The sequence below is a fragment of the Microcaecilia unicolor genome, chromosome 3 (genome assembly GCF_901765095.1).
Source record: "Microcaecilia unicolor chromosome 3, aMicUni1.1, whole genome shotgun sequence".
In the NCBI taxonomy this organism is placed as follows: domain Eukaryota; kingdom Metazoa; phylum Chordata; class Amphibia; order Gymnophiona; family Siphonopidae; genus Microcaecilia; species Microcaecilia unicolor.
The window spans coordinates 59,198,086-59,220,143 of record NC_044033.1 but is presented as its reverse complement, the minus strand read 5'-3'; the positions used below and the strand labels follow the sequence as shown (position 1 = coordinate 59,220,143).

Below are 22,058 nucleotides of genomic sequence, written 5' to 3'. Positions count from 1 at the left end.
ATCAGGGGATAGGTTAGGCTGGGGGCAGGGAGAAACAGAGACAGATAGATGGATGATCCAGAGGGTGACAAAGCAGTATAATTTATGGTTTATAATGCGAAAGGAAACCCAGATCTTTGTTAATCCTGTTGGGTAGGTGTCAAAGTAGGTCATCATTTTAACTTCAAAGGTCTTATGTTCCTGGATTGTTTTAAAATTTTCTTTTAGTATTCTGACCATAAGTCATTGATGCACAGCTCTAGTTTGCCGAATTCTCTCCCACAGAGGTATCACCTGTTAGCTTAGTAGTGTTGAATATGATGGCCTATGTAAGTTGTGCTTGTCCTAACCATTTGGCCTCCCTCTCTAATACAGCACTCTTCTTCACATTTTTTTGCATTTATTGTTGCATTTGTATCCCACATTTTCTCCACTTCTTTGCAGGCTCATGTAGCTTACTAGTACCAAAAACGATGTTAAACCGATTCCGGTGGGAACAAATATAAGGTGGTGAACAATATCAAGGTGATATTATAGTAGAATGAGGTACTGTATGTAAAGACAATTGGGGGAGAACTTGGAGAGGGAGAGGAAGAGTTAGGATATTTCCAATACAGTCTTTGGTTACGTTTGGGCCGCCAAATGTCCAGGTTTTTTTATGTGGGTCGGTGGGTGTATGCCTTCTGAACAGATCTGTTTTTGGTGCTTTCCGGAAGTTCAAGGGTCAAATGTAGTTTTTTACTGCTTTTGGTAGTGCGTTCCACAGTTGTGCGCTAAGGTAGGACAAGCTGGATACATAAGTGGATTTGTATTTGAGTCCTTTGCTGCTTGGTAGTGGAGGTTTAGGTATGAGCGTGCTGATTTTATGGTGTTTCTGAGTGGCATAATAATAACTACTTTGAAGAAGAGCATGACCAGGATCCCCTTTATGATGAATGTCCAAGTGAGTGTGGTGTGTGTGTTTGGGCGGGGGGGGGGGGGGTCCTGTGAGTTGCTGACACACTAAGCGGTTAGCTTAGCAGAGTTTAAGAAAGGTTTGGACGGCTTCCTGAAGAAAAAGGCCATAGAATGTTATAAATGGATGTAGGAAAAATCCACTATCCTGGACAAGCAGTACAAAATGCTTTGCTCCGTGGATCGTTGTCGGGTGATTGTGACCTGGATGGGCCACTGTCGGAGACAGGGTGCTGGGCTAGGATGGGACTTTTGGTCTGTCCCAGTGTGGCGATGCTTATGTCTTATGTCATTCTATTCATTTTGAGGTGCTGACACAGTTTGCAGCATGGTTGCAGGGACTTGTGCCATTCTCTTCATTTTGAGCATCTGTTGGGAGTTTGGTTTTCATTAATTTTTGCTTCAGGTTACATGGTTGGAAGGCCAAATGGCTCCACTCCCTCACCCTCTGAACAAAAGTGGATCCCATTCTGCCTCCCTCCCACCGAACAGAACCAGCCCCCCACCTGTGGCCCTCCACCTCCTCACCCAAGTCTACTTTACAAACCCTGGTGGTCTAGCGGCCTAGTCGGGGCAGGAATGATACCCAGGCACTCCTGCCCATGCTGGCAGTACAGTCAAAATGGCTGCCGACTTCCCACATCAACTATGCAGCAGCCATTGTGTTGGGGGGGGGGGGGGGGGGAGTTTTGGTTTCAGCAGGAAATTTATTTATTTTCCAACACCGATCCTATTGGATATGGATGAATACATTTCACAGTCTTTGACAAAGGAACATCGGTGAGCCTCAAGGCCCTCTCAAAGAAAGAAAAAACTTTATTGATTTAGAATGACTACATCCAATCCCCATCCCCAAGGGAAAAGAGTTAGTGCTAAATACATTAGATGGAGGAATGGGATGAGTTACTCATTTGAACGTAGGTTGGGCAGCAGGAAAGGTTATGGGGAGGGGGTCAGGATTACAGTTGGGGTAGGACAGTAGGAGCTATACACAGGATACCTGTTGTATAGTTTGGAGTATGGAGGCTATGAAAGCCAAAACCCTCATGTCACTTGGCATTTAGCATAATGAGAATGGCAGGTGTTGAATGGGAGGACAGACTTTGAGGTTATTATCGTGGTGTAATATTACATTGCACAAGTTTGTGAGATAGTCAATAAAAAGATTGAAAAAGTAAATACCACAAAGCTAAACAGGTTGACATGTCTATGGGAAAGCACTTTGTAAGACCAGAGCTCTGCATCAATGGCCAGAATACTAAAAGGAAATTTTAAAACAAAACCAGAAACATACCTTGGGTGTCATAATATTTCATCATTTTAACATCAATCAGAGAGGTCTTAGCAAAGATCTGGGTTTCCTATCACATTATACAGAAGTCCAAAAATCCAGATGTCGGATACCTGGACCACCTCCAGACTATCCAAGAATCCAGACTACACATTCTTCCACCCTCATGTCCCAGTCCCCGACACATAGTCCAGCGCCTCTCCCTCCGTTCCTGGGCCTGCTTGCTTGTTCTCACTCTCACCTGTTCTGAAGTCTTTGATGCTGCTGCCTTATTCACAGACTGCCTCCAGCATGCACCAGGCCATTCCCTCTGACCCGTCTTGCCCTTGCATCAGAAGGGGCGGGATGGGTCAGAGGGGAAAGGAGAAGGCCCAGTGCATGTTGTCACAGAGTAAAATTGTTTGGCACAGGGGTGTGTCACTTAAAATGAATGTGTAATGATCATATGAATTTGTGGACTAACAATTGACTTTTACAAGCATTGACTTAGTCAGTGATGGTCCAATTACTACTATGAGAACATTTCACAACATTATTATTGTATAAGTTTAATTCTGAATTTCGTATTTTACTGTGGGTTATTTGATTTCAAGGCCAGCCCTGTGTTGGCAGGAAAAAAACCCATCACATGCTTCCCATGCACCAAGGGCAATGGTTTGAAAAGCAGCATTTACACACGAAGCTCAACTGTAGTCACAAGCTGATAACTGTTTCAGCTGGTCATCAAAGAGGGAAAAAGAGCAAACACCAGTGAAAGAGCATTTAGTTAACACAACACAGGGGAAGGTACTCGGCTTCATAATAAGTAGGCTAATGGTTAGCGCACTGGTCTGTGAACCAGCTCCTTGTGACCTTGGGCAAGTCACTTAACTCTCCATTGCTTCAGGTACAAACTCAAGATTGCGAGCCCACTAGGGACAGAAAAGTACCTGTATATAATATGTAAACTGCTTTGACTGTAACCACAGAAAGGCAATTTATCAAATCCCTTAACCTATATGATCAGGTTTATAGCGCTACTGGACATTCGCAGCACTGTACAGTGTTACAGTACAGTAGATCTCCACACCAAGCATCTTACAGTATAACTGAGTGCCTGAGGCAATGGGAGATAAGTGACTTGGCCAAGATCACATGAAGTGTTGGCAGTAGGAGCAGGATTCAAACCCTGGCTTCCATGGTTCTTAGCCCTTTGCTCTACCTAGTAGGCCACTTCTCTCTCTACACCAATGATTTTACAAAAAAAAGTACAATAGAGGAGCAAAAATAATTTTATTTATTTATTTACATACAAAGTGAAGCATAACTTACAGGGTACTCTGGATAACATTCACCATCGGAGGAGTCTTCAGTGTAGTTGTCTAGATCCCTTCAAGGAAAAGAGAGGAGAAGGAGTGAAAAGGAGACTGCATGCAGACAGAGATTTACAAACCCGCCATAAGGCCCCCCTCATTTCCACTTGCAGATTAAGTGCAACAGTGAGTGGGGGAGGAAACAGGGAGGATGTGTATATCTTCTCAATTCTATACCATTTTCCACTGAAGCATTTCTGCCTCACTATTTATTAGGATTTATTTACTGCCTTTTTGAAGGAATTCACTCCAAGGCAGTGTGCCAACAAGAATAAATCAAACATGAGCAATAGACAATTACAGCAGTAAAAACCTCAAATAATATAAAGTATGGCATCGTATGCTACGTACAACGCCAACACACTACATAATATAATATTTTTAATTGACAGGTAGGGTATAAGCAAAGATGGAACTACAGATAGGTAAGAGCGTAAGAGGAGTTGGAAAGTAAGGTGACTAATTTAAAGAATGTTGCACATGAGGTTAGAGGGATGGTTAACATATCGATAGGTAAAGAGAGTAAGAGGAGTTAGAAAATAAAGGTCACTAATTTAAAGAACGTTGCATATGAGGTCAGAGAGATGGTTAACATATGGATAGGTAAGAGAGTAAGAGCAGTTGAAAATAAGGTGACTAATTAAAGAAGGTGCACTATGAATTATAAAGCCCTTTAAAAGTGACATTTCCTTTGTGAAGAAAGTACTAAACAAGAGCTAAGTGAGCATGTAACTTTATTCAGGATCATGCTCAAATCTGAGACACAAGTGGCCGCTGCACCTGCTCCCATGAGGCCGGAGGATTCCCTTTTCATGCCTAACCAAACTGTTCTCATTGTCAGAATATCCCCAAAGAGGATGTGCTTCTACAAACCAATCAGTTCCTTGCAAAGAATGTATTATTAGGACACCTAGCCACTTTCAACAAGAGACTGACTCAGTTTGCAGACATGGATAGCATTCATGCCAATTTGACTAAAACCTAGGCTATTGGATATCCTTCAAATGACTTCAGTCCCTGTACAGTTTTTTAGTTCAATTCTAGCAATACAACAAAGAAAGGTTTCATGATTTCATTACTAATTGATTTTTGGACTTCAGCCACTGAAGCTTCTCTTCAGTGTACTACTTTGTCATAGCATAATTTTTTTTCAAGTGTATGCTGGTAAATTATTGGTGCCAGGCATTACATATCAACCTTTGGAGTGATTTACAAGAAAACAGAGTTGGTATTCCTGGAATAATTTCACTATGAACACACAACTGATAAATAATGTTGTATTTTATTTGCAGAAACTCCCTCTATTTTGAGATACAGCAGAACTAAAGGGTGAAGAACTCAAAGCTGAATTCAACTGTAACTACTTGGCTTAAATTAAAAATTAAACATGATATTAAAAGCAATTTTTAGGGCCAACTCAGTGGCTCAGGTGACAAGTTCTGTTCACTGTCATGTGAAAGGTTCCTGGTTCAATCCCCGAGTCTTTGGCTCCTAGGTGGGTTGGAATGGGAATGGGAGCTGGGGCAGAGGGGCTTCATAGTCATTGCTTAAGAGTGACACCAGGTTTATGGCCCCTGGCCCAGAACTGTCATGGTAATGACCAGACCAGGTATGAGTGAGGGGGAAGAACCCCCAGGTAAATGAATGTTAAAAATGATTTTTTTTTTAAATTTTTAAGGCTTGTCTCCACGAGCTGAATGTACAAAAGGAGAAGGAGGAAGTGCTAAGGTCAGAGAAGTAAAATTTGTTCTTACCTGCTAAATTCCTTTCCTTGAATCCTGTTAGGTCAGTCCAGGCCGACTATTTGATGGAGATAAAGACCTGAGCTTTCCAGTGTCATATAAGGAGTGGAAACTGAAAATCACCAAAATATGTGACAGAGCTGAAACACAACATTTTAGAAAATCAACAACCAAACCATATCCCCCAAAGAGAACCTCTGCAAAACTATATGATTAGATTGCCCTAGCTGTATTGAAGGCCACAGAGAAGTGAAATACAAGTCACAGTTCCCAGGTGGGTCTTGGACTGGCTGAGCAAGATTCAAGGAAGGAAATTAACAGGTAAGAACAAAAAACAATTTTACCTTCCTTATTCAACCTGCTTAACCAGGCCAGACTGACACCATGTTTCCAAGCTTCAACTTTCGAGCAAAAGGCAAGGCAAGGCCCTTTCCAAAGCTACCCTCTCTCTCTGACACAGACATCAATCCTTTAATATTCCATGAACTAATGAAATGATACAAGTAACCACTTTATGTCATCTGGAGCAACTGCATATAAGCATGTGCCTATGTACTCAGGCCCACTGGAACCTTTTTGATCTACAAGTGCCTCTTTGATCTACCATGCTAAGGAAGATTTTGATGCTGCCTCACTCCATGTGGTCCAATGAATAAGAAAAAAAGTTGATCGGAATTCGGGAAGCAGTTCCTATCTTCCAAATATTCAGTCAGGGCTCTGCAGCCATCCGCTTACATGAAGTTCTGGCAACACCATTTTATTTATTAGAATTAATTAACCACCTTTATGAACAGATTCCCCCAAGGCGGTGTACAGTAGGTTCAGTCTAACAAGACTTACCATTTTGTTAACATAATAGCAACATGAACAAATAAAATAAATGAGGCAAACTTGGAAATATGTCAGTATAATACAAACAATACAATAATTGACAGCATAGAAGAATATTCAAACAACAAATACAATGCCAGCATAATACCAATAAAACACCTAACAAGCAACACAATAGAACATTCAAATAGCATAGATATGATGCTAATAATATCCCTCTTTTCCATTAAAAAAACAATGGCAAAGGTAGAGACCGACATGAAAGGCAAGGCAACCTTTGGCAAAAAAAGCTAGAACCATGGACAGAGTCACCAAACGCACAGAAAATAAATGCAGATCCCTATATGACAGCGCCTGCAACTCCTGTGCAAATAGCTACCAGAGGACCATTGCTAAGGTCAGATCTTTCAAACATCCTCTTTAAAGGCTCAAAGGGAGGCCCTGTCAAAAAATTCAGGAAACAGTTAAAGTTCCAATGCAGAACTAATAAGGCAAATGGGAGGCCAAATATGCCAAACCGCCCTGCAAAAACCAGGAAACATGCACACACATGGCCAACAAGATAGCAGCTGTTTCCTGCTTATTAGGCAGGATGAAGGATATCTGTACTTAAGGGAGCCAAGGGCTTAAGCACTGAAAAAAAGCCCAGCCTGCAAGAAAAACAAAATGAACATCCACTCTTCAGGTGGAGAGCTCTCTGTCTACATACCAGGACTCAAATGCATGCCAGTCTCAAACATACAAGAATGAAGTAGATGCCTTGCAGGTCTTCAGGAGAATAGCAATGACTGGAAAAGCAATAACCTTGCACCTCAACCGGACCCTTTCAAGTGTTGGGCCATAAGCCAGAAGGTATCTGTATCCTCCATGATGACTGGTCTTTGCTGCATGAATCCTGGATCCCAAGACAACACTGTAGGGAAGTGCCTAGCAACAACTAGATCAGGTTGGCATACCATGGCCTACGAGGCCAATCTGGAACCACAAGGATTACATTGCCGATGAGCAGTCACAGGGGAAAAACATACCAGTGGGCTTTGGCACAGCCAGGACTGTACCAGCAAATCTATTTCTGTCAAGATGAGTTCTTCTCTGACTGAATAATCAGAGTGTTTTGGCATTCTATTTGGACCCCCATTAGATCAAAACACTGGGTAGCCCCAGTGCTCCACCACCAGTCAGAATGCAGAAGGCCTCCTGGATCCTGCTGAGGAGGTCTGCCCACACATTCTCCATTCTAGCTGTGTGTGCTGCACAGACTGACAGCAGATTGCACTTTGCCCAATGGCACAGCCAACCAAAGCAAAGGCCACATTCCTAGTGCTCCCCTTGCTTGTTGACCCAGCATTGTCAGGCATCACAAAAGTCACCTTCCCCTTCTTCAAGGCAAGATCATTAGGGCAAGATCAATGGCCCAAGTGACTGCTGGGACAAGATGTTTCCTGCTTCACCTACCCCTCTCCCCCCCCCCCCAACAGTAGTCCTCAGCCTGACATGAACCATCACCATAATACTGAAGAGATTCTGGGTGGACCTTCACCACACCAACTCCCACTCAGTGGAGACTTGCAAAGTAAGAAATCTGCACTCCTGGGTGACCAACAAGATAACAGGGCTCGTGGGCCTGTGCGCAAGGGACCAGCTCCAACATCACTACCATTGTTTCCAAAAGCTAAAAATCATCCCATGTGTTGGGGCCCACCATAAAAGTCCTTCAGCTGCCCCAGCAACTTGAGCATCCTTTCCTGAGTCAGATACACCTTGCTGATCCTGATATCAAATTAGCTCCCAGTTACTCCAGAGAACGAGTAGGTACTCTCAGACTAATTCACCACTCAGCCAAGATTCTCCAGAACCTGAATCATTCTATGCATAGCCAGAAGCCTTCTACTCAGTCAGATGGATTCAACTAATTGTCCAAGGTATTAATCCGCAAACGAACCTTTTCCGGAGATACGAAGGCGGTAGAATGAGAGGACATGAAATGAGATTGAAGGGGGGCAGACTCAAGAAAAATGTCAGGAAGTATTTCTTCACGGAGAGAGTGGTGGATGCTTGGAATGCCCTCCCGCGGGAGGTGGTGGAGATGAAAACGGTAACGGAATTCAAACATGCATGGGATAAAACATAAAGGAATCCTGTTCAGAAGGAAAGGATCCTCAGGAGCTTAACCAAGATTGGATAGCAGAGCCAGTAGTGGGAGGCGGGGATAGTGTGGGGCAGACTTACACGGTCTGTGCCAGAGAGAGTGGTGGGAGGCGGGACTGTAGGTTGGGAGGCAGGGATAGCACTGGGCAGACTTATACGATCTGTGCCAGAGCCGGTGGTGGAGGCGGGGATAGTGCTGGGCAGACTTATACGGTCTGTGCCAGAGCCGGTGGTTGGGAGGCGGGGATAGTGCTGGGCAGACTTATACGGTCTGTGCCCTGAAGAGCACAGGTACAAATCAAGTAGGGTATACACAAAAGTAGCACACATAAGTTGTCTTGTTGGGCAGACTGGATGGACCGTGCAGGTCTTTTTCTGCCGTCATCTACTATGTTACTAAGTATAGATTGATTTTGATGCCTTCCAACACAAGAAGGCTGCTGCCACCACCATGACCTTGGAGAAGATCCTTGTTACCACGGTGAGGCCAAACAGCAGCACTTGGAACAGAATAAGTTTGCCAAGAAACCAAAATGAAAAAAAAGAGATGACTATGGAAAGGAGGCTTGTTCAAATGTGATTCAGAGGACAAGTCAGCTACTCATCTACACTCCACTAACACAGAGGCCACTGACCTGGAATTTATCTGAACCAGTTACAGACAGCATCCACTAGAAATGTCTCCCTGGACTCCAGGTCCACCGTCGTGAAGATGCTGGTAATTGCCATACCCAGCAAAGTAAGACTCTAGCTACATAACCCTCACTGGACACTATGAGCTGTTTTAAGCAGGACTTCACCTTTCGCTCCTAAGAACCATCCAGGGCAAATGGAAAAGGCAGTCTACATTTTGTGCGGAAGAGCATAAAGTTACCCATGACTCTAGTCCCTTTGAGAACTAGTATCTTTATTTTTTTTACTTGTATCCCACATTTTCCCACCTATCTGTAGGCTAAATGTGGCTACATAGTACCGGAGAGGATTTGCAGGCTCCGGTGTGAACAAACTACAGGGTGATGTTGTGTGGTAAGATCAAGTTCATGTGGCACAGCCACATTAGGGAATCGGAGAACGGAAGAGTTGTGTTATGTCCATTACGTGCTTTGTATCGGGACCTAAACCTGGCAAAAACCATCTTAGAAAGAGCCTTATGAAGAGGAAGATCTCTGGAAAGTTTGCAAAGCCCCCCCCCCCCCTCCAAAATGGGTTCCGTTTCTGCCACTTCCTCTGGAGCTGCCTCGGCAATGCTCAGAGATATGATTACCTGTGAAATTCACGATGGGAACCTTCCATTGATGGAAGTAGATGATTGAGTCCATCACCTCTTCAAGGGAGAGCTACTCAGACTCCAGAGACAAGCTATCTGAAGGGGCTAGCAATGTGGTCGTCCTCAGCTACATCCCAGTCATCTGTTGTTGATTTATTGTAGACTTACTGCTGTTAGCTGACAAAGCAGTATAACTACGAAATCAATAGGAAAGAAATCATTCATATCCACATTCCAAAAATAGAGAGCCTGAAACAACACAGCCAGCATTGGACTACTACTACTAATCATTTCTATAGTGCTGCTAGACCTACACAGTGCTGTACACATATATAAGCTCAAAAATTGACCACTGGCCACTCTACCAGACAGGTCCTGAGATGCCCTTGTCGGTCCTCTGTTTTGAGCCTGCCCTGTACTCACTGGGTTGGCTCCTGGCAGGCCTTCCAAGGCTTTTTGAAATCAGGCAGCAAATGTCTACAGTAACTAAAACCCCAAGAATTGCAATAGGTTACCCAATAGGTCCCCCTGGTCAAAGACCAGAGGCAGGAACAACCCAGTCACCAGGCATGAGCTGAGGCATCAAAAAAACAAGCAAATTGCTGAAGCTACACGGTCAGGAGCTAAAATAGCCACCATTCCCACCAGCGATTTCCCCTGCAAACTGTCTCAACATCAATCTGTGCTGACCGGCTCTTTCTGATATCAGAACCTCCAGTAGATCCCCCACCCCCAACCCCTCCATGCACCAAACAGCTCTCCATCACATTCAGGCACAAGCAAGGATCAGGCATCGTTACTAACATGCTGGCACCAGCAGGCCCCACATAAAAGGCCCCCTGTTAGGCATCACCTCTCTCTTCCTGGCATTCTCTGCTCACTGATTAACGGGAGAATTCCCTCCCTGCTGCCTCCAATCAGCTTCAGGGCTTTCACTTTTGCCTTCCCTGAAAGTGCCTCTTTTTTTCCCCTTAAAAACTGTAGAGGGAACCAACTATGGGATTACCCCAGCCTGGGAGGAAAGGAGAGTCCAACCAATGCCAAAGTATTTACCCCATCTGGCAGTGGCCCATGCAGTCTGACCAAGCTGAGGCCCACAGCCAGGATTTAGGTCCCAAGTGGGCAAACTCCTGCTGCTTAAACAGCGGAAAGGTCTGTGGACTGATCTCTGTGAGCTATCCTTTGCCAAAGATCCAATTGCGAGCCACCGGCACACAAAGGAGTCTGGCACAACACAAAACAGAATCCTGCTGCATGAAGTCCACGTGCCCCACCTGCAGGAGGAAGAGAAATACTGGCATGCTCCAGACTGTATTATGTGTCACTTGAAAGCTCAGGTCTCTGCCTCATCTGCTGGTAGGGTAGCATATCCCATAAGTGTGGACTGGCCTACCAGGATGATAAGGAAATAAGTGATTTTTATAATGCCCATATATCATATAATAGAATAATATACCCATAATGGCATATACACTCAAGCGACCTTTTGATAGTGCTGTAAGGTATTTTAAAGCAATATTAAACACTTTAGAGAATTTTTTTTCTCAATCAAGACACAAATCAAAGAACAATACAGATAAAGACTGTCCATCCATACTACTGATAAGCTCTACAATCCCTTCCTCACCCTTTAGAGATCCTCTGTGCTTGTCCTCATGTCTCCTCATTCCACTACAGAAAACACAGAGTGGCACTCACCTTAAAGCAACAGTTCTCCCAGTGACAGCTCTTCCCCCACTTACCCAATCCCCTTGGGCTCCTGCCTTTCTCTCTTTGCTAGATGTCTTCCTCCAACGCTTCTAAATCATTTTCTTTTTCACTGCAGATGACATTAAACACTAAAAACAAAGAAGAAATTATGTCTTAATTGATAATTTTATTTTTCTTTAGTCAGCGTCACTGTTCTGAACCAGAGATGTTATTCCTTCCCACTAGCAGACGGATGTAGCGAAAAATGAATTCAACCAGTGACACCTCCAGCTACAATCTGTGTGCTCGGAACAATCCAGTATGCATCTGCCCAAGCAGAAGAGGGTCCCTTTATGAACACATCCAGCCCTATCAATCACTGCAGCTGCAATGATAAGCAAGAGAGCAAACACCATAGAGTGACACTCGTTACCCTGCATATACCAGGGAATAGCCATATCACAGGAACCTCATATTGCTGCCAGAATCAGATCTTACTCTTCTTCAGCTACATCCAATAAGAAAGAAACAAAGCATATCCAGAACCCCAGGCCCGGGCTGAAGTATTTCAAGGGCAGAATTTCAGAACAGCAATGCTGACTAAAGAAAAGAAATTATCAGTTAAGATATAATTTCTCCTTTCTTAGCATCAGCTTACACTGATCTGAATCAGCGGGATGTACCGAAGCAGACCTAATGGCAGGGAAAGACAAAGCCCCCCCCCCCGCCCCCGCCCCCAAATGACCGCTCTGCCAACATCCAACTGGTAATGCTTAGGGAAGGAAATAGAGCAAAGACCAAGTCATCGCCCTGCAAATCTCCTCAGGCGAAACAGCCTGAACCCTGGTCAAGTGGGCCTTCAGTCCTTAATGCACTGGACTACCCATACCAATGTAGACAGACTCAATAGCCAACTTATTCCACCTCACAATAGACAACTTGGGGACCACCTGACCATTCCAAGAGCCATGAAAGAACACAAAATAGGTGATTAGAGAAACGATACTCATTCGTCTGCTCCAGGTACAGAAAAATGCTCTCCAGTTTGTGTAGCCTCAGGGTAGTAATCACTGCCAAATTCAAGTTTCTTTAAGCACTGCCTTTCAATGGCCACACTGTAAGCCAAAAGGGATCCCGATCCTTCATGTCTACTGGCCCCTGCCGAAGAAGTCCCCAACCCCTGGGCAGAGGAAGAGGGTCGCCTACCAGCAGGCGCTAGAGATCTGTGTACCAAGGACTGCGGGGACAATCCAGCGCAACCAGCACAACCAAATGTGGATGATGGGCAATCCTGCGCAACACCTGCCCCACCAAAGGCTTGAGAGGGAACACAGAGCAGCATCGCTACTGGCCAAGGTTTGAACCAAGGCATCTATCCACTGAAAAGCCAGGACCCTCCATCTACTGAAGAAGTGCTCCACCTTCACAATGGCTCATGAGGCCATCAAGTTGAACTGAGGAGGCCCTCAGCAGTCCACTATGAGCTGGAAGGCCTGGTGCCTCAGTTCCCACTCTCCCGGATCCAGAAGAGACCGACTGAGTGTCCATTTGCACATTGTCCTTGCCCACAACATGGACCAATGAAAGAGCCTGCAGATGAGCTTCCACCCAGCAACAGAAGCTCACCAGCTCCAGGGCCACCACCTGACTCCAGGTTCTGCCCTGCATGTTGATGTACGCCACCACGTTGCATTGTCCGACATTACTCTGATAGCTTTCACTTCCAGAAGCAGCTGAAACTCCAACAGAGCCAACTGGATCGCCCGGTCTCCAGGCAGTGATGGACCAGGATGCCTCCTGGCTGGATCTGGTGCCCAGCACTATTCAACAGTAAGCTCCCCAGCCAAGCGCTCTAGAAATGTTAAGTAGTAGTAGTAGCCAAGAAGGTGTGCATCCATGGTGATCAGCACCTGAGGACCCAGAGGGAACCCCCCCCCTCAATAGGTTCAACTGGACTGTCCCACCAGGCCAGACTGAACCTGGTCCAGGGTGTAAGTGGAAGTCCTGCGAGGCCGAAGCTCACCAGGACAACAGGGCCTGCTGCAGAGGGTGCATATGATTTCTCGCCCAAAGCACCACCTCCAAAGTCACCACCATAGAGCCCAGAGCCGTAAGTAGTCCCAGACTGTGGGCCGAGGGAAGCTTGCACAGACCGCACTTCTGCACCCACTCCTCCAGACGAAACAACATTCCCCGGCACATGTCAAGGCAAACTCTAGGTACTCCAGAACCTGAGATAGATACAGATGGCTCTTGGGATGATTCATAACCAACCCCAGGGACTCCAGAAGATAGATGATCTGATTGGTGGCCTGACAAGCCTCTGCTGCTGAATCCACCTGAATCAGCCAGTCATCCAGGAAACAGATGAACCTGAACCCCTGGTGCCAAAGATGCACTGCCGTCATCACCACCACCATCACCTTGGAAAATGTGCGTGGCATCATAGCCAGGCCAAAAGGCAAGGTCCAAAACTGAAAAAGCTTGCCCAGCAAACAGAAGCCCAGATATCTTCTATGATAATAGGGATTATGGAGATAAGCCTCCATGAGATTCAAGAAAGTCAGGAACTCCCCCGGTCACACTGAGACTAACTCAATGCAACATCTCCATCCGAATGTGTTAGACCATGAGGCAAGTGCTGACTCCTTTGAAATCCAAGATGGAATGGAAGGAGCCATCTTTCTTCGGGACGATGAAATAAATGGAGTACCATCCCCAGCGCGTTCTATCAGAGGCATAGGCTCCACCACCCTGAGAGCACACAGGTGCTGCAGAGGGTATGCAACAGTATCTTGCTTCAGAGCTGAAACGCAGGCGAGACCATGAAGGCATCTAACACCAACAGGCTAACTTCAGAGAATACCCACTGCTGACCACCTCCAGGACCCAATGATTGCGGCAATATGGGCCCACTCGTCCCAGAAGAAAGACAGCCTGCCTCCCAACAGCACCAACAAGAGGCCAGGAACACCCTCATTGGACAGTGCAGGGGGACAACTCTTTTGGGGCCTTGAAAGGAACCCTGCCCAAAGGACCTACCCTGGGCAAAAATGCTCCAACCCTCTAGTGTACCCCTTGGAAGTGGAGGAAAGCCAAGAGCCTTTCTGCTGCAGCTCAGGGAGCTGGACAGGCCGTGCCTCCCCCTTATCCATCACCAGCTTCTTCAGGTCCTCTCCAAAGAGCAACTGCACCCTAAAGGGGAGATGCTCAACTGCTTTTTGGAAGCCGCATCTGCCACCAAGAGGTAAAATCCACAACCACCAGCGTCCGACCACAGAAGGAGTCATTGAGCAGGAAGCTAAGCGGACTAAATCATATAGAACGTCGGCCACAAAAGGCTGTCCCGACTCCAGGCAAGCCACCTCTGGGGACTCCAGGAGCTGATGCAACCATTGCAGCATGGACATTGCCACATAACCAACACAAATGGCAGCCTGAATACTGAAAGTACCCACAGAAAGTTAGAGGAAGCTGCTGCTCCACCTTCTTGTCATGGAGCTCCTTCAGAGCCAAGCCCCCCTGGACTGGCACAGCAGTCACCTTGGTGACTGCCAAGGCCACAGCATCCTCCTTACAAAAAAGCCAATACCTTTCAACTTCCTCCGGAGCAAAAGTATAAAGGTGATCCAGAGTCCTGGCACCTCTAAGGGAACCATCTGGAGTCTAAAAACAAAAGTAAATACCATACATAAAAAGTAAAATACATAATATCAATAAAAATACATATACAGAATACACATAATACAAATAAAAGTAAAATATGTAATAAACGTCCAAGAATAAGAAAAGCTAAAGAAACATAGTATTAGAATGATAAATAGAATACATGAATGCAAATTCAATGCATATCTGATTTCACAACTCAAGATATTATGCATCTTACTTTTTATTTATGTATGGTATTTGTTTTTGTTTTGTTTTTAGACTCCTCATGAAGGCCCTTTGGCCGAAACATGAATTTGTGTAGAGTCTTTTTTTCAACACAAAATAAAGCATTATACATCACCTGGATTAATTTTTGTTCCAGAGACCACCACAGATTATAATTGGTGATGTCACTGGTTGAATTCAGCTTTCTCTACCTTCATCTGCTGGTGGGAAGGAATAACACCTGCTGGTTCAGAACAGTGTAAGCTGACGCTAAGAAAGAGAAATAAGAAAATAACAGCAGAGTATGGAAGCATGAGCTAGAGATGCTACAAGGCCAGCCTTTCACACCCCCAGAAACCAACTTGGCTTATGCTGGCAGAGTGGTGGTTACCTGGTACCAGTAAGGACATGGGGATCTAGAATGCTGGAAGCTTGGGCACCAGTTTGATAGCCGTTTGGATTATTCCACAGCATAGTGATAAGACATGAGTGAGAGGGAATGGGCGTTAGATAAACTTAAATGTTTCGTATTTTCTACTCATTATGGCAAAGTACCAAGATGACAAAGTGACTCTGAGCAATTTCCTGCAGGCAACTGAGCTAGATCCTCTGACATAACTAGGCAGGCTGGATGAGCCGCTTGATCTTTGCATATTATCATTATCTACTATGTTACATAATTACTTCTAGCTCACAAAAAGTAGTATTAGTTGAACAGATAAGTTTTGTCCTTGAAGGATCTCTGTTACAGACAAGAGAAGAGAAGAGAAGAGTCAACAGCCTTCAACTGGGACACGACAACTCACCTTTTTCCACTTGGATCCTAAAAGCATTTCGTTTCCTTCTACCATATTCTGCACTGAAACACAGGATCAAATGATTATAATCCATCCTGAGCTTAGAAACCCTACCTCCCCTCCCCTTCCTGCACAGATAGAGTGGACAAGACCTCTCCAATGTGATTCCTTGGAGAAGAAAGATCACCTGGAAAGAGAGCATCACTTTGCTGTGGCAGGAAGTGACCCTGTAGCAAGTACTCTGAGTAACATAATATCTTCTCACACTGAGGATGTCTCCAGAAGCTTGTGCTCAGGAGGAAAGTTTTAGGATGGACATTTTATTGGTGATTCAATCATTAGACATGTAGATAGCTGGGTGGCTGGTGGACATGAGGATCACATAGTTACTCGCCTGCCTGGTGTGGAGTTGGCAACCTCATGCACCACCTAGACAGAATTTCAGACAGTTCTGGGGAGGAACTAGCTGTTTTGGTACACATGGGTACCAACAACATAGCAAAGTGTTGGAGAGATGTTTTGCAAGCCAAATTTGGGATATTAGGAAGAAAGATGAAACACTGAACTTCCAGGCAGTATTCTGAGAAATGCTCCTTGAGCCACATGCAAGACTCAAGAGGCAGGCAGAGCTCTGGAGTACCAATGTATGGATAAGATAGTGGACAAAGAGGAGGGACTTAGGTTTCTTAGGAACCGGGCACATTCTTCAGAAGAGGGAACCTATTCTAAAAAGAATGTGTTTCAGTTAAACAGGGTGGAACCAGGCTGCTGGCACTAACCTTTAAAAAGGGGAGAGAGAGAGAGAGAGAAAGAAAGCAGAGTTTACACAAGAGCCTCAGAAAAAGCCAACAGTCACTCAGGAGGTGCATGGTTTGGAGTAAGATACTAGCCAATAGAGGTTGGCTGAACCTGCTTTCTTCCGTTTCGTCCGAAACCGCCACCAAAGCTGAAAGCATCTGGCAGAAGCCGAAACTGATCGCCTGGTTTCAGTTGAAGCCAAAACTGGAAATTCAAGTTTGGCTGTGTGAATGTGAATTGGTGAGGGCCACTGGAGATGTCAGAGCTTGCAGTTTGCATCCCTCTGCTACACAGACAATATCCAAGCCAGCATAAAATTATGGAACACACAGACAAAAATGGGTTAATGGGCCAGAGTCAGCATGGGTTCAGCCAAGAGAAATCTTGCTTCATCAATTTGTTTCATTTCTTAGACGGCATGAAGAGACATGTGGATAAAGGTGAGCTAGCTGATGAGAGGAATACCCATTAAAGGAATTAAGCAAGGCTACGAATGAGGTGATTATATTTGCAGATGACCCAAAACTATTCAAAGGTGTCAAAACACATGCAGATTGTGAAAAATTGCAGAAAGACCTTAAGATCAAGCAAAAACAGTAATACAGAAATTCAAATCTCGAGGATACCCAGAGCATGTAGTGAAAACAGCTTATACCCACGCTAAATATAACCATTGGAATCAATTGCTATGTACTAATAACAAAAATATAGATACAGAGAATTTACAAACGTGTGTTACGTTATTCACGAATGTAGCGGTACAAATAATTAAAACACACTGGAAAATTATGCAACTCCATCCCTACCTTTCAGAACCATATGTTGAGAATAGCATATACAAGAAATCAAAATTTAAAGGAAATTTTGCAAAACAAAATGTTACCCACTAGTACAGTCAGGACTCCGGGGCACAGACAATGTACAAGATGCAGCTTCTGTCCAATCATGATGACAGCAAAGTCATTTACCAACCCGTTAGATACCAGAGAATATCATCTTAGATTCCATACAGACTGTGATACAACGCATGTGGTGTACATTTTGATATGCACGTGCTTAAAATTATATGTAGGGAAAACCTTGCGGTCTTTAAAACAAAGACTTAGCGATCATAAGCATAATTTAAAATATTCATGCCTAGAAGCCCCTTTGGTCGCACACAGTATAGAAAAAAAACACATAAGTTCGAGGATTTTAAGTGCATAGTGATTGACCATATTCCAAAATCATCAAGAGGTGGGGATAGAGACCATCAAATAGTCCAGCGGGAACAACACTGGATTTATAGGTTGGGATCCCTTGCTCCAGCAGGGTTAAACAATCAAGTGGAATGGAAAGCTTTCTTACAAAGTACCTACCCGCGAATATGGAAAGAGAGTGAGCAGTTCAATGATGCATTTTGGGGAGTAACTGCCTTAAAAGATTGAGTTCCCTTTAAATTTCTAGTGAAATTTGATTGGTTGTTAGGGTCGGAGTTGGTTTAAAACCAGACTGCCATCTTAGTTCGGAAAGACTGCTAACAGGACAGACGCTGACATGTATAGCAGGTATGTGCAAGAATTTATTAAGATCCACGAGTTCTCTAATCTCTCGGAAAAGTGTTTAAGTTAATGCTGTTCACTTGTTTGCAGGGTGTTATAGAAAACTATGGGTTCAGCTCCTTAGGAAGCATCAGCGAAACAGGAGCTCGCTGTCAGGCGTATCCACTAGTTCCAGTGTTACAGCAGCTAAGTGCTTATTCATTCTCATTATAAAACGTAAAACTGTATAAAGAAAAATTATAAAAATAAAGTTAAATAATGAGTATAAAAAGGGAAAATTAGGTTCTTACCATGATAATTTTCTTTCCTTTAGTCATAGCAGATGAAGCCATTACGTATGGGTTGTGTCCATCAACCAGCAGGGGGAGATAAAGAGCACTCAACTTTTCACAGTGCCTCATGGCCAGCTAGCTCCACTGCCTCTTCAGTATTTGAAGCTTCCAAAGCAGTATGGCAAACCGCAATGGGAATAACATGAACTTTCCTCACAGCGAACGATGGCCCCTTAACAAGGGCATGAACTCAAAAAAGGAGGGAATGAACTCATCCTCCTGGAGGGAATAAACTCGTCCTCCACTTTGTATAAACGGAGGGAATACTTGCATCCTCCTGGAGGGAATAAACTCATCCTCCCAAAACATGAACTGGAGGGAATGAACTCATCCTCCTATAACTGTAACAAGAATCCTGAAGACTGTTTTCCGACTCCCCAAGGAAGGAATATAACTTCAGGAAACAAGAACAGCACCTAAAATCAGAATCACTGTAATACAGACAATCATACAGGGAGGGCTCATGGCTTCATCTGCTATGACTAAAGAAAAGAAAATTATCATGGTAAGAACCTAATTTTCCCTTCCTTGTCATCAAGCAGATGAAGCCATTACGTATGGGATGTAACAAAGCAATCCCTAAATAGGGTGGGAACAAGCCACACCACGCGCTAGCACCTTTGCTCCAAAACGCGCATCCCTCCTGGCAGCCACATCCAGCCTGTAATGTCGGGCGAAAGAGAGCTTAGAAGCCCATGTTGCAGCACTGCAAATCTCATGAAGAGATAGTGCTCCAGTTTCCGCCCAGGAAGAGGAAATCGCTCTTGTGGAATGTGCCTTAAAGGCTTCAGGCGGAGCCCGGCCAGACAGCAGAAATGCTGAAAAGATAGCTTCTTTGAGCCAACGGGCAATAGTGACTTTAGACGCTGAAAACCCTCTGCGAGGACCTGCAAACAGCACAAAAAGATGATCAGAGGTCCTGAAAGAATTTGTAATTCGCAGATACTGCAACAGAGTCCTGCGCACATCCAAAAGGTGCAACTGCCCAAATGAATCTGGAAACTCCTCCTCAACAAAGGAGGGAAGAAAAACAGGCTGGTTTAGGTGAAACGCTGAAACCACCTTAGGCATGAAGGAAGGCACGGTCCGAACCGTGACCCCTGACTCAGAGAATTGCAGAAAAGGGTCTCTACAGGACAGCACCTGGAGCTCTGACACCCGTCTCGCCAAAGTAATGGCCACTAAAAAGACGGCCTTCAGTGTCAAATCTTTCTCTGAAGCACGCCGAAGCGGTTCAAAGGGAGCCCCCTGAAGGGCCTTCAATACTAACCCCAGGTTCCAAGCTGGACAAGGTGCCCGCACGGGAGGACGGAGCCAAAGCACCCCTCTAAGAAACCGTGCCATATCTGGATGAGCAGCTAAGGACACGCCTTCAACCTTGCCATGCAGGGAGGCCAATGCTGCCACTTGCACCCGCAGGGAATTATAGGCCAAGCCTTTGTGTACACCATCCTGCAAAAAGTCCAGAATCGGCGAGACAGGAGCCCGCAATGGAGAAAGCGCTCTTGAAACACACCAGACTTCAAACTGGCGCCAAATCCTGGCATAAGCCACAGAAGTGCAGCGCTTACGGGCCTGCAGGAGAGTGGAAATTACCTTATTTGAGTAGCCTTTGTCTGTCAATTGCGCCTTCTCAATCGCCATGCCATAAGACCAAAGCGGCAGGCATCCTCCATGGCCACCGGACCCTGTGACAACAGGTGCAGAACCAGAGGTAACAGAAAGGGAGCCTCCAACAGCATAGAATGATGGCCGCTGACTAACGGACTCCAAAACCAAAACCACTGCTCCGGGTGCCAGCACTACAGCTCCCCATCTACCTGACTATTTCTAACTATTTTTGCCAATTTTGAATTTGTAAGCCTTCCTGGTCCCTGCTCAGAGCCTGACTGCACTCAACTTTCCTATCCCGTCGATCGACTGTGCCTTTTCCTAATAGGCCTCTCTGCGGAACCTACCTCCTCCTCCCAGCTGACCGCTACTGCACTCCGCTCGCATGAGGGTGGTTCTCCGTGCTGTTTTGTTTTTGGTTTTTTCCCCCACCGCTGTTACCACGATCAGCTGTCTTCTTCTCCGTGGCGGTTTCGGGGGTGAAGACGACATGCCCCGGCAGCGGCTTTAAGGCCGCCATTTAACGGTCTCCCACTTCTTGGCCTTCCTTCACTGTGCCTCCGCATCCGCCGTCGATACTGAGTGCTGGTGCCGCTCTCCCTGCTCTGGAAGAGGTGGTGCTCAACGCTCAGCTATTTAATCATCTAGATGAAGGAGGAGCCTCATCTTGCTGCTAATCAGCTGTTCCATGCTTCATCCGCCCCCTGCTTCCGTTTGCTCTACCTGCAGGTCTGGGGAGTGCGAACTGAGCCTGATTTATACTGTTAGGAGGCGTCTGATAGCCCCTGCTCTTCGCCACTTCCCCGGTCCTTCTGGTCTATTACCTGTGGATTTACAACTTTTCTACTCATCCATCAGCTCTTCCTCATCTTCACCAACTGGATTTCATTCCTCATCCATCTCAACTCCTCTCCTGCTACCCCCTGGTACAATCATGTTCTCATCGTCCTCGCTTCAAATTTTCTACCTGTCAGCCCTGTTTGCACTCTGCCTGTACTGCTACTGAATCATCCTACGTTCACATTCCTCTGATCTCTGGGCATAGGAGACTTTCATCCCATACGCTGCCTCGCTACTCGCCTCAAGTTGATGTACTATAAGCCCCAGTTGCCTCTAAGTCCTATCCTCACTCACAATATCTTCACATACTTGTTCCCCTCCTGCAGGAGAATCAAGTGCACTTCCAATCTTTCCATGTGGGCTATATAAATGCGAGATCCGTAGTGAATAAGCCCGAACTGATATCTGACTGGATCTCCTCTGCTGCTCTCGACATGTTATCACGGAAACCTGGATTAGAACACCTAAGGACCCCGTTGTGTTAGATCTCTGCCCAAAAGGCTACAAGATCATCCACTGGGACAGAGTGGACAAGCGAGGGGGTGGGCTGGCGCTTATTTACCGTTCTTACCTCACAGTGGATACAAGTTCGGACTTGATCTTCTCATCGCTGGAAGTCGCAGCCGTGAAGGTTCATCACTCCTCCCTTCATGGCCAGCTGGTCTGTGTGTTGTGCTATAGGCCTCCAGTTATCTGGTCAAGCAGCCAATCTGCGCTTCTGGATTTCATCTCTGACATCTGCATGAACAACTCCAACATACTTATTTTGGGCGATCTCAACCTCCATTTGGACAATCCCGCCTCTCCGGAAGTATCCCAGTTCCTGGATTTTCTCCACCTTTGTGACTTAGAATGCCCTCCCACTGGTCCAACTCACTGTAAAGGGCATTCTCTAGAGCTCCTCGCCTTTAATTTTTAGCTGATCAGAACTTTTCTCTTCATGATATTGGCTGGCAGGAAACGGCTTGGTCGGACCACTTTAAGCTACAGTTCACTCTGCATTGGCAAACCTC

The 22,058-nt window shown here is 45.4% G+C and overlaps 1 protein-coding gene across 1 annotated transcript in view; it reads right to left on the bottom strand.

Moving 5' to 3' along the window:
* The window catches only part of NVL (nuclear VCP like), a 258,431-nt gene extending 237,734 nt beyond the window's left edge, over nt 1-20,697 (bottom strand). The window contains 7 exon segments of the mRNA XM_030194664.1: nt 3,536-3,593; nt 11,307-11,363; nt 13,528-13,767; nt 14,329-14,448; nt 14,708-14,919; nt 15,933-15,985; nt 20,553-20,697. Coding sequence (XP_030050524.1) covers nt 3,536-3,593; nt 11,307-11,363; nt 13,528-13,767; nt 14,329-14,448; nt 14,708-14,919; nt 15,933-15,985; nt 20,553-20,697 — 885 coding nt within the window.
* Nucleotides 20,698-22,058: the final 1,361 nt, after the last annotated feature.